A 14,673-nucleotide genomic window follows, 5' to 3' on the forward strand; every position below is an offset into this window, starting at 1 on the left:
TTAATGAATTGGTATCTAAAAATAGGTATATTTTAAACAAACTAATCGACTGTGTAAAATTTTGTGGAGTTTTCGAAATTGCATTGCGCGGTCATGACGAAAGTGACAGCTCCAATAATCGTGGAATTTTTCTGGGCCTTATCGATTTTGTTTCTGAACTGGATTTAATGTTTAAAGAACACATTGAAAAAAGTACAGTATTTAAAGGAACATCGAAAACAATTCAGAACGATATTTTAGAATCAATGTTAGCCATTGTGCATACTCATATCATGAAGGAGATTGGCCAGACAAATTTTGTGGCCATTCAAGTAGATGAGACCACAGACAGCTCCAATAAAACGCAGATGATTATCATATTGCGATATGTATTAACTGGTATTGTACATGAAAGATTTTGGAAATTTGTTAACCCCCTAGGTACTACAGCACAACATTTAACTAATGTAATATTGGAAGAACTTCAATTATTAAAAATTAATGAAGCACCTGAAAAATTGATTGCCCAAAGTTACGATGGTGCATCAGTCATGAGCGGTAAACTGGGAGGAGTACAAACAAAAATTAAAGAAATATACCCAAATGCACACTTCATTCACTGCTATGCCCATCAATTTAATCTTATCCTCCAAAAAGCGGCGAGTCAACACAAACCGATAAAAATATTTTTTGCAAATTTACACGGATTTTCGTCCTTTTTCGGCCGATCTCCAAAACGTACGATGGTTCTGGATAGAGTGGTTAAAGTAAGGCTACCTAAAGCTGCGCCTACTCGATGGGCTTTCAATACAAAATGTGTTGAAATTGTATACACTTATAAAGATGATTTAAAATCTTGCTTAGAGGAAATTATTGATGAGGAGCAAGATGGTAACAATATAAATCAAGCAACTGGTTTAAAAAGACATTTGGAAGATGAGCATTTTTTATTTTGGTTAAATTTTTTCCATAAAATAATGCCCCATGTTGATATATTGTTTAAACAATTGCAAATGCGAGACATTGATGTTATATCTGTCAAAAATTGTATCCTGTCTTTTAACAACAATATCCAAATAATTAGAAATACTATTTTGGAATCAGAAGTACCAAGCACATCAACAGCAAAAAAAAGAAAAACTACTGCAGAGGATCCAAAGCGACGAACTGCACTTGAAATTTGTGATATTATTATATCTGAAATAAATCACAGGTTTAGTTTCAATGATCATCTCATGATTTCACAGTTATTCTACATAGAGAAATTTGAAGCATACACTACCAACTTTCCGCAAAATATTTTAAAAATGGTGACGGCTAATTATCCCACAGTGAATATTTCCAAACTAAAATCGGAACTTGAAGTCTTATATTGTCGTGAGGATTTTCGCAATAGTGCTGGTGCAGTAGCCATACTTCAGCTTTTTATTAACATGAATTTGTCTGAAACATTTTCTGAAGCAGTGAAGTTATTAAATATTTTGTGCACACTCCCTATGACAACCGTGGAAAGTGAGAGATGTTTTTCTACTTTAAAAAGAGTAAAAACATTCCTGCGTAATACGATGGGACAACCTAGACTTAGTGCCTTGTCTATGCTGAGCATCGAGAAAACGCTTGTCAAGAGCATTCCAAATTTCAATGAGAAGGTCATAGACTATTTTGCAGAACTAAAGGATAGAAGAATTGACTTAAAATATAAAAATATTTAAAGTAAGTTTCGTTTTAATAAATTTACAATTTATTATACTATAAATATTCCTATCTATATATCAGTCAATAACCTGTTCATACCATTTTTCCTATATTTTTTAAAAGATTTACTCTAAAAAAAGACAAATTTAATTTTCGGAAAACTAGGGTAAATAGTATTGAGTTTTATCTAAGTCTGTATTTTTTATCTAAAATATAAATGCTAAAAGATCTTTTAAATACTTTAAAAAATCAACAGTTTGAAGTTTTCAAACCAAAATGACCCCCCTGAAGATTGACCCACGAGCCGCCGCTGGTCAGCATAAAATATATAAAACAAAGCTGTCATAAGTAAAAAATCCTATGCTTTTAGCAAATTTCTTATTAATTTGACGATTTAATACTTCCACTGAAACAAAAAAAGGTAGACACGTGATAAACGGCGACATGGAGCATATCGCTGTCAGCGATCGGCAGATAAATTTTTCCGTGAAAAATAAAAGTCACCGTCGGTGTTCGAAACATCTGAGACTGACTTATATTAGGCATAAAAGCCGTTTTGTTCAAACCCATCGAATCGTGAATGCGGAAAGACAAAAATAAAAGTGAGCTTCGGGATCTAGCAAGTCATGGCTCCTATACGCACCGAAAAAATATTACCGAGTTGTTAAAAATGGTGACATGTGCATGTCATCAAAATACTTTTGATGTTTCATGGTACAAGCGTGTCTTGTTCTGAGGTTCTCCCGCTGTTTAATGAATGAACTGTTAAGTGATTCTAAATGCAAATTTTATTAAGTCTGTTCCATGGTTACATAACACAACCTAAAAAAACAAAAGTTCAAAAATAGTAATAGTTACAACAAGTTAATACAAATTATTTAATTGACAATTTTACTTTTTTAAATAAAAACTGCAAACCTCACATTTACAAACTAATACTGGAGACCTATAGATTCCCAAATAGCGAGTCAATATACATTGGCATTGTAGGTGTTATAAATATAAAGGACCAGACCATTTACATTTGGAAGTTGTTTACTAAATAAACCACACTAAAAGAAAAAAAGATGTAGGACTTGACATACTACCTATAGATATATAGATAGAAAAGACATACTATCTATCTATCTATGTAAGGATTTTTACAGCTGTCGCCGCCTTCCTTCTTTCAACCAACGTCTCTAGTCGTGTCTGTTCTGTCATTAGACGTCTCTAAGGTCCCGTGTTTCCATGATCCCGTCCACTTCATCCCTCCATGATCTTCGGGGTCTACCTCTTCTTCTCTTTCCTATTGGGCTCCAATCCGAAATCTTGGATATCTACCTTGTACGATCTGCTCTTCTCACATGTCCATACCAAATTAAACGTTTTTCTTTGATGTAGCTGAGGATGTCTTGTTCTAGTGACATTCTTCGTTGCATCTCCTCATTTCTAATGCGATCTATTCGTGTTACTCTGCAGCTTCTTCTCATGAATTCCATTTTAGTTGCTGTAATTTTGGACCTGTTTCGTTTGTTTATTACCCAATTCTCGGCTCCATAGGTCATTATACTACGTACCAAGGTGTTATATATTCTCTTCTTTGTATTTCTGGTAATCTGTATATCCCACAATATCCCGTTCATTTGTTTAATACGTGTTCTTGTCCAGATTTAATAAAGTTAATTAATCATGAATCGTCAGACCTATTAGCAATCTATTAGACAAACTTATCAACCATAATACTTATACAGCGATGAGCGCGCTAATAACCGGCAAAATAGCTCAAAAGATGGAAAACATAATACATTGCGAAACCAAAAGAGATGAAACTAGTGGAGGTGGAAATTATCGTTATAAACGTCTAAAATAATATTACATTACATAGTTTCCCACCTTTAGACGTATCAAAGGAGTATGAGAACTGTCACTGTGACAGTAGAATTTTATAAAATACTCCTGTCACAGACGTCTAAAGGTGGGAAACTATGTAATGTAATGTTAATTAATACGTTTATAACGATAATTTCCAACTCTACGATACTAGTTTCATCTCTTTTTGTTTCACAATGTATTATGGTTTCCATCTTTTGAGCTATTTTGCTGGTTATTAGCGTGCTCATCACTGTATATTGGACGATTAGAGTGGGAAAGTTTTCAACCAGCGCGTTCTACCAAACTTCACATATTGAGCAGAAACCTTAACTCTCAGAAAAACATCACCGGAAAAATTAACGACAACGTAAAATGGTAAGATCAATGGTTGAAATAAGCTTGAGAAACAGACTGAAAAATGAGAAAATTAAAAAAGTTCGTATACAAACCGAAGTGGAAGACATTATCAAACATATTACAGCGGAAAAATAGAGATGAGCAGGACATGTTGCAAGAATTAAAGACAAGTGGACAAAAAATTGATTGAGTGGTGACCACCGGCAAACAAGCGAATCAGGGGAAGATCCCCAACATGATAGATCGGCTACCTCAAAAGAATTGTGACCAATTGGATGTAGAATGCAGAGGCAGCAGAGGCGCAGAACAGAAATAGATAGAGGAAGCGTATGCTCAACAATGAACAAATCGGTGCTGATTGCTGATATTTGACGTTTATTCCAATACTAAAAAAGAATAATACAAAAGAATGTTCACAACATCAAATAATTGCCCTGATGAATCACGTACTGAAAACTTTTTTTAATTATACTAAACCGGATATACAAAAAACTAGATATAGAAATAAGCAAGTCTCAACTGGGCTTCAGAAATTGAAAGTGGAAGAAGGGAGTCACACAGAATATGATAGAACATCTGAATGATGTAATGTAATATCTGTGGAATAAAGAATTTGACGAAAACAATGTTCACCAATCGAGTCACCTTCTTGAAAATAAAACAGTTACTAACCAATAGAGACATAATATTAGAATAGAGAAGGAGGCTATTAAGATACCATGTATTCTCCACATTTTTGTATGGTGTTGAAGCTTGTACGTTAAATAAAGCAGACCTGCATAAATGAGAAGTATTCCAAAGATGGTGCTACCGTAGAATGCTATGTATACCATGGAACGGTGAACAGAAAACTGGAGTATTTTGGTCATAATGAGGGTAACCAGATATGAGACGCTACGTCTAATAATGGAAGAAAAGATAAAGGGCAAGCGCAACTGCAGAAGATGGGAATTTCTGGCTTAAAAATTTAAGAGAATGGTTTAATGTAAGTGCAATTCAGTGACAGGACAGCTATGATTAAAGTTAAAATCGACATAATGATTTCCAATCTCCGACAGGAGAAGGCACTTCAAGAAGAGAAGCCACATTTATATTGTTTATTGCTATTATTAAAGCAAATCAATTGCCTATTTTAATTCGAATACATCGGCCAATCCTTATAGTCAAACATCACCGGTTTGATTATAAGGATATACTGAAGCTTCTATTAAAGATAAATTGAAAATGACATGAAATATATAAATTGCTCCATCAACAGTGCGTCAAAAACCTTTAAGGTCGCAGCATATTATCATGCACGTAGCGTTTCTAGCACGTGGCGATTAGTTTCCGAAAAATATGATTTTCATCATCATCAATGGCGCTACAACTCTTCGTGAGTCTTTGCCGCGTTTACTATTGCTTTCCATGTTTGTCGGTCCTGTGCCACTAATTCCCATTGTTGCACTCCCATTTTCTCTAGATCTTCTTTGACTGCATCTTTCCACCTCTTTCTAGGCCGCCCTACAGACCTTCTTCCATCTGGCCTTTCCCAGAACACATTGTTTATAAGGCGATTGTCGTTACTGCGTATCACATGCCCTGCCCATTTGAGTCTATTGGCCTTTGTATATCTGACTAGATTTTCTTTTCCGAATAGAGACTCTAGCTCGTTATTGTATCTGCGCCTCCATTTGTTTGTCACGCTGTCTCTGCAAGGGCTATATATCGTTCGAAGGATTTTACGTTCCCACACCAGCAATTTATTTACTTCTCTTTTTGTTAGCGTCCACGTTTCGCTTCCATACGCGACTGCTGGTCGTATTATGGTCTTATACAGGGTGTCCAGAAACTCTACCGACAAACGAAGACAGGAGATTCCTCAGGTAAATTTAAGATAATTTAACCCAATTCACTTAGTCCGAAAATGCTTCTTAAGGGAGCTAGAGCTCTTTGAAGATGGCGTCTTGTAATTAGTTTTTCTTAAATACCTCCAGAACGCTTCTATTTAAAAAAACAAAAATTGGTACGCGTATTTTTCTTCAAGATATAAATCTAACCGATACATTGCAAATTTCTAGTACCGATCATAGGCGTCCGTTTTGGGTAGGGCAACGGTTATTTTATCGCATAACTTTTTTATCTTTAACTTTTATGCATTTCTGACACTGGATTATTAAATTGTGAAGTATTCTAGTACTAAAAGGTACTCTTGTTTTAAATCGGTAGGACACACCGTTTTCTAGAAAAATCGATTTTAAAATTTTTCACTTTCTGAATTACAAAAAAAATTTCAAAAAAAAAACTGTTTAGAAAGACGAAAACTGGTACATTTATTTATATTCCAGAGATAAATCAATTTCATTAATTGCGAATTTCTAGTACTGGTCATAGGCGTCCGTTTTGGGTAGGTCAACAGTTATTTTGTAGCATAATGTTTTTGTCTTTAATTTTCGAGCATTTTTGACACTAGATTATTAAATTATGAGGTATTCGAGTACTAAAAGTTACTCTTACTTTATGTTGGTAAAATACTTCGTTTTTTGTTGAAAAGTTCTTTCAATTTTTTTTTCGAATTCCAAAAACGAAAAACTTTCAAATCGATTTTTCTAGAAAACGGTGCGTCCTACCGACTTAAAGCAAGAGTACCTTCTAGTACTATAATACCTCACAATTTAATAATCCGGTGTCAAAAATGCATAAAAGTTAAGGACAAAAAAGTTATACGATAAAATACCCGTTGCTCTACCCAAAACGGGCGCCTATGACCGGTACTAGAAATTTGCAATCGATGGAATCGATTCATCTCTGAAAAGTAAATATGCATACCAATTTTCGTTTTTCTAAATAGAAGCCTTCTGGAGGTATTTAAGAAAAACTAATTTCATGACGCCATCTTCAAAGAGCTCTAGCTTCCTTCAGAAGCATTTTCGAACTAGGTGAATTGGGTTAAATTGTCTTAAAATTATCTGAGGAATCTCCTGTCTTCTTTTGTCGGTAGAGTTTCTGGACACCCTGTATATCTGGATTTTTGCACACCGTGAAAGAAGTTTTGACTTCATTAGATGTTGCATTGCAATGAAAGATCTGTTTCCTGCCATTATTCTCGTTTCAACTTCTTGCTCTAATTTGTTGTCATTTGTGATTGTTGCTCCTAGATATTTAAATTCTCTAACCACTTCGAAGTTGTGATCGTTTACAGTAATGTTTTGCCTTATTCGCCGTCGTTCTTGTTTTGAGACGACCATGTATTTTGTTTTGTCTTCATTTATTTTTAGACCGATGTTTAATGCAGCTTCTTCAAAGCTCTAGAAAATATCCTTAATTTCTAATGTTGATTGTGCTACTACGTCTATGTCATCGGCAAAGGCGAGTATGATTTTTGCTCCTCGAGCAGTTATGTCTGGTTTGATTTTGTGATATATTTTCCGCATGACATATTCTAAGGCCAGGTTAAACAACAATGGGGACAACGGATCTCTCTGTCTCAGTCCAGAATATACGCAGAAAGCATTTGATATTTTTCCCCTATTCTAACTTGTGCAAAGGAGTTGGAGTTACTTACACACATTTGTGTTACCGCAGCTAGTTTCTTGGGCACGCTGAGCTCGATCATCGCCTTCCATAATGTTGCACGATTAATTGAATCATAAGCCTGTTTGAAGTCTATAAAGATCTGATGGACGTCCTGATTATATTCCCAATACTTTTCAAGCATTTGTCTTATTGTCAATATCTGATCAATAGTCGATCTGCCAGGCCTGAAACCACACTGGTAGTCACCAACTATTTCGGCGTATGGTACTAATCTTTTTAATAATATCGAAGCCAACATTTTATACGTAGTGTTGATTAGTGAGATTCCTCTGTAATTAATGCATGATTCCTTTTTTCCTTTCTTGTGTATGGGTACAATAATACTACCACACCATTCTTTCGGCATTATTTCTTGTTGCCAGGCCTTTTCTATTAATTGGCGGATTTTACTTATGAGTTCATGACCGCCTGTTTTAATTAGCTCGGCATCAATATTGTCCAGACCAGGGGATTTATCGTTTTTAAGTATTTTTATGGCATGCGTAATTTCTTCCATGCTTAGGGGTATTTCTAATTCGGCCGTTTGATACTCAATTTCTCCGTTGTTTCCACTATTTTCATTGTTTTCATCAACAAAAAACAAAACATATGAACATATGATAAGAACAAAAAATATGATTTTACTAAACGGATTTGTAAGGTGTCTCATACGATACGTTCCACATAGTGTGTATTGTTGACCTTTACGTCTACTTATAAACTATATCAGGCAACAAACAAAGCAAGGTAAAATAGGAGTCAATATAAAAAGCAGCCATTTATGATAGAATATGGAATCAAGATCAGGATCGTATTTTAATTACTGATATCTGATTCCTAAACGGAATGAAACTTTTCATCATCCTATTATCATCTTTTTAAGTTTGCCAATTGTACTTATTCAAATTTATAGCTAGGCTTCATTATTAATAGAGTTATGTTCATAATGTATATTATGTATTAGGTATTGTACTTAGAATTAAAACGATTTCTTACCATGTACTTTTAAGGTAGCTGGTGGTGTTTCCCTAGATCCTACCAAATTATGAGCGACACACTGGTATCTTCCTTCGTCGTGTTGTCTAACATCAGATATCATGAGATTTCCTCCATCGACAACCCTTATTCGACGACCGTCGACATCCATATCCTTTCCGTCTTTCTTCCAGACGAGATTTGGCTCAGGATGGCCTCGAGGAGCTCCACATTGAAGTAGAGCAGTTTCACCTGCTGCCACGTGAGTATCAGCTGGCATCACTTTGAATTCATCTCGAAGAACTGAAACAAAGAAATAATTAATAAACTATACAGAAAATGGGACATAGTTACTTGTATAATTATACTCCTTTGTACTATGTACTATCATGCCTTTACAATAATCCTTAAATCCTGAAATCTACCCCTAGATCTGTTGGAGTAAATGTAGGGTATACAGAAAACATCTTTCATGTGGCAGTACAGAAAGATCTACGAGTTCAACCGAGCCCTTTGAAATTAATAATCTACAAGATTTGGCAAGATCGGACTGCAAGCTTCCATCGAGTGGTTATTTCCCAAAATAATTTTTACATAAATTTTATTTATAAACAATATTTTTAGAAATAAATAAAATTTAGAATTTTATATTTAAAAATAATGATTGTCCTTTTATTGCACATGGTTCATCATGCACAGTTTCAAATGATATTATGATTTATGCAAATGATGCAGTGCTGGTAGCGGAAAGGGAAAACATTTTTTTTTCCAAAATGATGATTTCCGCATCTAAAACAAAATGCAAGACAGAATCAAAGGTATCTCTGGGATCTTCAAGCAGATGAAGCAATGCTTCAGGAAAAAAAATGAAACTCAGCCATTTAGTTATAGAAATATCAGATTTTGAGCAGCAAAAATGACAGGATATTAAAACCTGATATCAAAGCCAGAATTTACAAGACAGGTAGAAGATCTATTACAACGAAAAATGTAGAAAGTAGACCAAAAACCTCCAGACTATTAATTAGAAATAAAACATATGAAGATACTTCAAAGTATAGACGAAAATACTGGTAGACAGACAAAGAAGCGAAGTATTTGACATACAAAGTCGAAAACATTCATAGATTCATAACAGGGTAGTAAGCATAAAAGAAATCGAGATAAACAAGTAGAGTAGATGTATGAAGATAAAACAAGAAATTTAGCTAAACAGGAATGAGATGGAAGATGTTTTCCAATACTAGAAAATTATTTTGAAACCAAAGTTATGCCGTGAATTTATTAATACACACATTAATACACATTTTTGATGTCTCGTATTTTCTAAACCTGTTGTCCAATTTGAGTGATTTTTTTAGTATAATATAGCTTTTTCTCCAAGAATATCCACGTAATAATACTATTGCTAAAGAGGTAAGTGTCATTGTATACCGGGTGTAACAATGATAGTGTGTTTTTTCCTCAAAGTTTGGAACACCCTGTGGAATATTCTAGCGTATATAAAATATTATAATTAAAACTTAACTGTAGCCTTAGGCTTTCTTAACATTTTGCTTTAAAATTCATTCAGTTATGAGTGATAATAAAAAAGTTACGTACTTTAATAACTAGCAATGTTATTTGTCAATACATGAATTTCTAAATAAGTGCGACAAACTTTAACGGGTAATTATGCATGAAAAAATTGCATGAAAAAATAATGACCGTTTGCTTTATAAACATATGTCCGCAAATGCTTTGTTTCCGAGATACGGGATGTTGAATTTTTTCTTACAAACTGACGATTTATTTATTGCTCTAAAACGGGTTGAGATATGCAAATGAAATTTGGTAGTTTTTAAGAGGCAGTTATTGCTCATTTTTGACATACAATTAAGAATTTTATATTCACCATTGGCGTGCATACGGGATGTATCTAACATGTGTATACCCGTATACACGCCAATGGTGAATATCAAATTCTTAGTTGTATGTCAAAAAATGCGCAATAACTACCTTTTAAGACCTAGAAAATTTCATATGCATATCTTAACCAGTTTTAGAGTAATAAATAAATCGTCAGTTTGTAAGAACAAATTCAACATCCCGTATCTCGGAAACAAAGTATTTGCGGACATATGTTTATAAAGCAAACGGTCATTACTTTTTCATGCAGAATTACTCCTTAAAGTTTATCGCATTATTTAGAAACACCCTGTATTGATGAATAACATTTGCTAGTTGTTAAAGTACCTAACTTTTTTATTATCCAACATAATCGAATGAGTCAAAAAGCAAAATGTTAAGAAAGCCTAAGACTATAGTTGAGTTTTAATTTCAATATTTTATATAGGCTACAATTTTCCACAGGGTGTTCCAAACTTAGAGGAAAAAACACACTATCATTGTTACACCCGGTATACAATGACACTTACCTCTTTAGCAATAATATTATTACATCGATATTTTTGAAAACAAAGCTATAATATACTAAAAAAATCACTCAAATCGGACAAGAGGTTTAGTAAATACGAGACATCAAAAATGTCCCATTTTTAAGGTGGTGCGTTAATTTTGGTGCTTAGTGTATATGAGAATTTTAAAAAAGTTTCTTTACTATTATCGGTTCTTTATTCGTTATTTATTTTGTTATGACCTTTTCAAAACCCTATTTAGAATACATAAACCCGTTAAAAAATAATTGAAAAAATCCTTAAACCACAAATATAATTTTTTTTTTGATCGAGTTTTTAGTTGTATGTATTTCAATAAAACGGTGGTCCCTGAGCTTAACTTAAAACAAATTAAAAGTAAATACGGCAATAGTTAAAATACTAACCTAACAATAAACAATATTGTGATTTAATTTACGACATAAAGTTTTTGATATAATTCCGTCTTTTGTTATTTTATAATCTCAAAATCCTTTTTATTGAATAACAACAACAGAAGATGTATTACGGCATGCAATATAAAGCCATCTATTGGCGTCTGTTTGTATTTCTCATTTAATCCAAAAGCTGTTTTTTCAGCTGACTCACCTACTTCACTACCCGCATAGCTAATTCGGGGATTATTTCGAGTTAGACTAGCTATAAAGCAGTAATTTTACATCGATGCATAGGGTGGTATTATGGTATTATAGTCTCAAATCACCCAAATTCATTTCAGTCAAATCGCTTTGGGGGTGGAACTATATTAAAGCTCTATTATTATGGTCCACTTTACCATTATTGCGATATGAATATTTTTATTGTTTATGGATTGTTGTTGAACACAAGGGGTGTGATGTAATTATCTATAGAGTTCAATAATTTTTAATATTAACGTTATAGTCCTGGATTCCGTGAACCAAATAAACGGTTATTAATAGCAAGTTGAAAATTTGTTCATAGCTTAACGGTGTAATCGAGTCGGACAAACTTTGATGTATTTTTTTTTTATTGTTAGATCGAACCAGGTGGCCATGGGGCCCGTACTGCAGCCTGAGTAGGCTTATTGCACACCGTTCGGTCTCGGGTTAACCATCATTGGGTTTTTGTCCCCAATGGGTTCGAGATTACTTAACTTGAAGTTAAGTCGTCTGTTACCTATAAGAGGTCCATTCTCCCAGCTAGCAGGACAAGACCCTTTATTAGGTTTTTTACCTGACTTCTGACACTTAGGTTCGAGTTTTCGACCCCGTATTGCAGTCGCCATCGGGTTTGGACTGGACAGTCAAATATGACATGTGAGGCAGTTTCATCTGCCTCCCCACATCTCCTGCAAACAGGGTCTCCGTGAAAGATCCGTTGTGCAGGTGTTTTCTTAGGGTGCAGTGTCCGGTTAGTAAGCCAGTTACTGCCCTAAGCTTTTTCCTTCCGAGTCGTAGGGCCTCGTCGGTTAGCGAGGGGTTTGGCCGCCCCATCATTAACTTGCTGTGCCGCTGTCCCGAAATATCGTTCCAGTGTCGGGTGTGCTGCGCAAGGATCCATTTAGCAACAGCTCCTTTGACAGCCGATTTGGTCACCCCTAGGCCAGGCTCAGGCCCAGTAAGGGCTCAGGCTCAGCCGAGTCCTCTCTCGCAAGTGAGTCGGCTCTTTCGTTTCCTTCAACCCCCGTATGTCCCGGCACCCACCCGAGTTCCACTCGGTTTCGGTAGGGCAGGGTTTCCAGGTGTTGTCGGCATTCCAGCACAAGCTTAGAGTTAATTCTCCAGCTGGCAATGGCCTTAAGTGCTGCCTGACTGTCCGAGAGAATACGTATGGTCCTATTCTCAAGGCCCATTCGAATATTCTCTACGACGCAAGTCGTGATAGCAGCCACCTCCGCCTGGAATATAGTGGTGTACTACCCAAGAGGCATAGATATGCACACCTCGGGTTCTACACCATACACTCCAGCTCCAGAGCGCCCGCCCATCACTGAACCGTCCGTGAACCATGTTAGCTCACTCTGCGGTCTTTTATCCCCCTCCACCGGGGGTTTTAACCTCAGCTTGAAGGGAGGATCAAATTTGTGAGTGACCGGACTCCAGTCACTCACCATATCCAGGATGGGGTCACGAATGTGCCCCACAATCCTGGTGTGCCCGTATGACCTTTGCCTCCAGACACCATTTAACTGCAGCCTGTAGGCCCCTAGCCTCGCCTCGGCCATCACCAGAAGGTGCAGGGGAGGGAGTCCCATGAGTACCTCCATGGCTGCCGTCGGGGTACTTTTCATTACCCCGGTAACACAAAGTAGTGCTAGCCTCTGAACTTTCCCAAGTTCTTTGGCTGCACAACTTTGGTTCATTTTTGTCCACCACACAGCACTAGCATATGTGAGGGAGGGCCTCACTATAGCAGTATAAATCCACTTAGTGATTCCCGGGCTTAAGCCCCAAGTTTTGCCAATTGCCCTACGAGCAATCATGAGGGTTTTCTTGCCCTTGGCAACGGTCGCTGCTAGTTGCGCATTCCAGGTTAGCTTGGTATGAAGCATAAGGCCCAGGTAGCGCACCTCTGTAGCCAGATTGAGTTGCACATCCATGAGTTTGGGGGGCGTGAGGCCCTCCAATTTCTTCCTGTGTGTGAACGGTATAGTAACCGTTTTTGAGGGGTTAAGACTTAAGCTGACCCTCTCGCACCAGCTTTCTACCACTTTTATAGCCCGGAGCGTTAGCTCCGAAACTACGTGTGGAATTTTCCCCCGGATTAAAATACAGATATCATCTGCATAACCCTGGGTGTAGAATCCCAAGTTATTCAGTTCTACCAGAAGTTCGTCTACCACTAGGTTCCATAGCAGCGGGGATATTACTCCCCCCTGCGCTGTTCCCCTTGTAGCAGTGACCCTCATGGTTTCCCCAAATAGTGAAGCCTGTGCCTGTCGGCCATGCAGTGTGGAGCTAATCCACCTGTGACAGGTTTCATCTATGCCATCCCTCTCCGCCGCCTTAAGCATGGCATCATACGTGGTGTTGTTAAACGCTCCCTCGATATCGAGGAAGGTACCAAGCGCCACTTCTTTGTGTTCAATCGTCTCCTCTATCCTAGACACCAAATAATGCAAGGCTGAGTCGCACGATCTGCCCACCCGGTAAGCATGTTGATTGCAGTGCAGTGGCCTTTCTTTGAGAAAGGTTTGCCGCACATGCATCCCCATCAATTTCTCTAGTGCTTTTAAAATAAAGGACGAGAGAGTAATAGGTCTATATGCCTTGGGGTCTAGAGGATTCTTGCCCGGCTTAGGTATAAAGACCACCCTGGCCAGTTTCCAGTCACGCGGGACATACCCAAATGCCACGCTCGCCCGGAAAATCTTGCACATGAGCGGTCCAATAATGTCCCACCCCTGTTGCAGTAATACAGGATATATCCCGTCTGGTTCGGGGGATTTATAGGGTAAAAATGAGTGTATGGCCCATTCCACCCTAGCATATGTGACAGCCTTTTTTGCCGTTTCCCAGCTAGCTCTAGAGGTTCTGTTTTCCAGTCCCTCCTGACCCAGCCGAGCATCCGGCTCATTGGTTACCACCGGGTCAGGGAGATGTGTCAGGAGCATAAGCACCAGTGTCTCCTTGCCATCTGCTGTAAAGCCACCCCCGGGGGCCTTGAAGGTCCCCAGTGGGTTAGCCGGCTGTTTGGAGAGTATCCGTTGGAGTTTAGCAGCAGCGGGAGCAGTGGCGATCTCCTCACATTGTTTTCTCCAATATTTTCTCCTAGCCTTTCTCACAGCTTTGTTAAACTCGGTCAGAGCCCGGGCATATCCGGCCCAGTCATCTGTTCTTTTCGCCTCTTTAAAGAGGCGCCG

General features: G+C 37.2%; 1 protein-coding gene across 1 annotated transcript in view; it reads right to left on the bottom strand.

Annotated features, from left to right (window-relative positions):
- Positions 1–14,673, bottom strand: part of LOC114331478 (roundabout homolog 2) — a 333,670-nt gene that overhangs the window by 49,984 nt on the left and 269,013 nt on the right. Inside the window, exon 2 of the mRNA XM_028281064.2 lies at positions 8,437–8,718. Coding sequence (XP_028136865.2) covers positions 8,437–8,718 — 282 coding nt within the window. The remainder of the gene's footprint in view (positions 1–8,436; positions 8,719–14,673) is intronic.

The sequence above is a fragment of the Diabrotica virgifera genome, chromosome 6, assembly GCF_917563875.1.
Source record: "Diabrotica virgifera virgifera chromosome 6, PGI_DIABVI_V3a".
NCBI lineage: Eukaryota > Metazoa > Arthropoda > Insecta > Coleoptera > Chrysomelidae > Diabrotica > Diabrotica virgifera.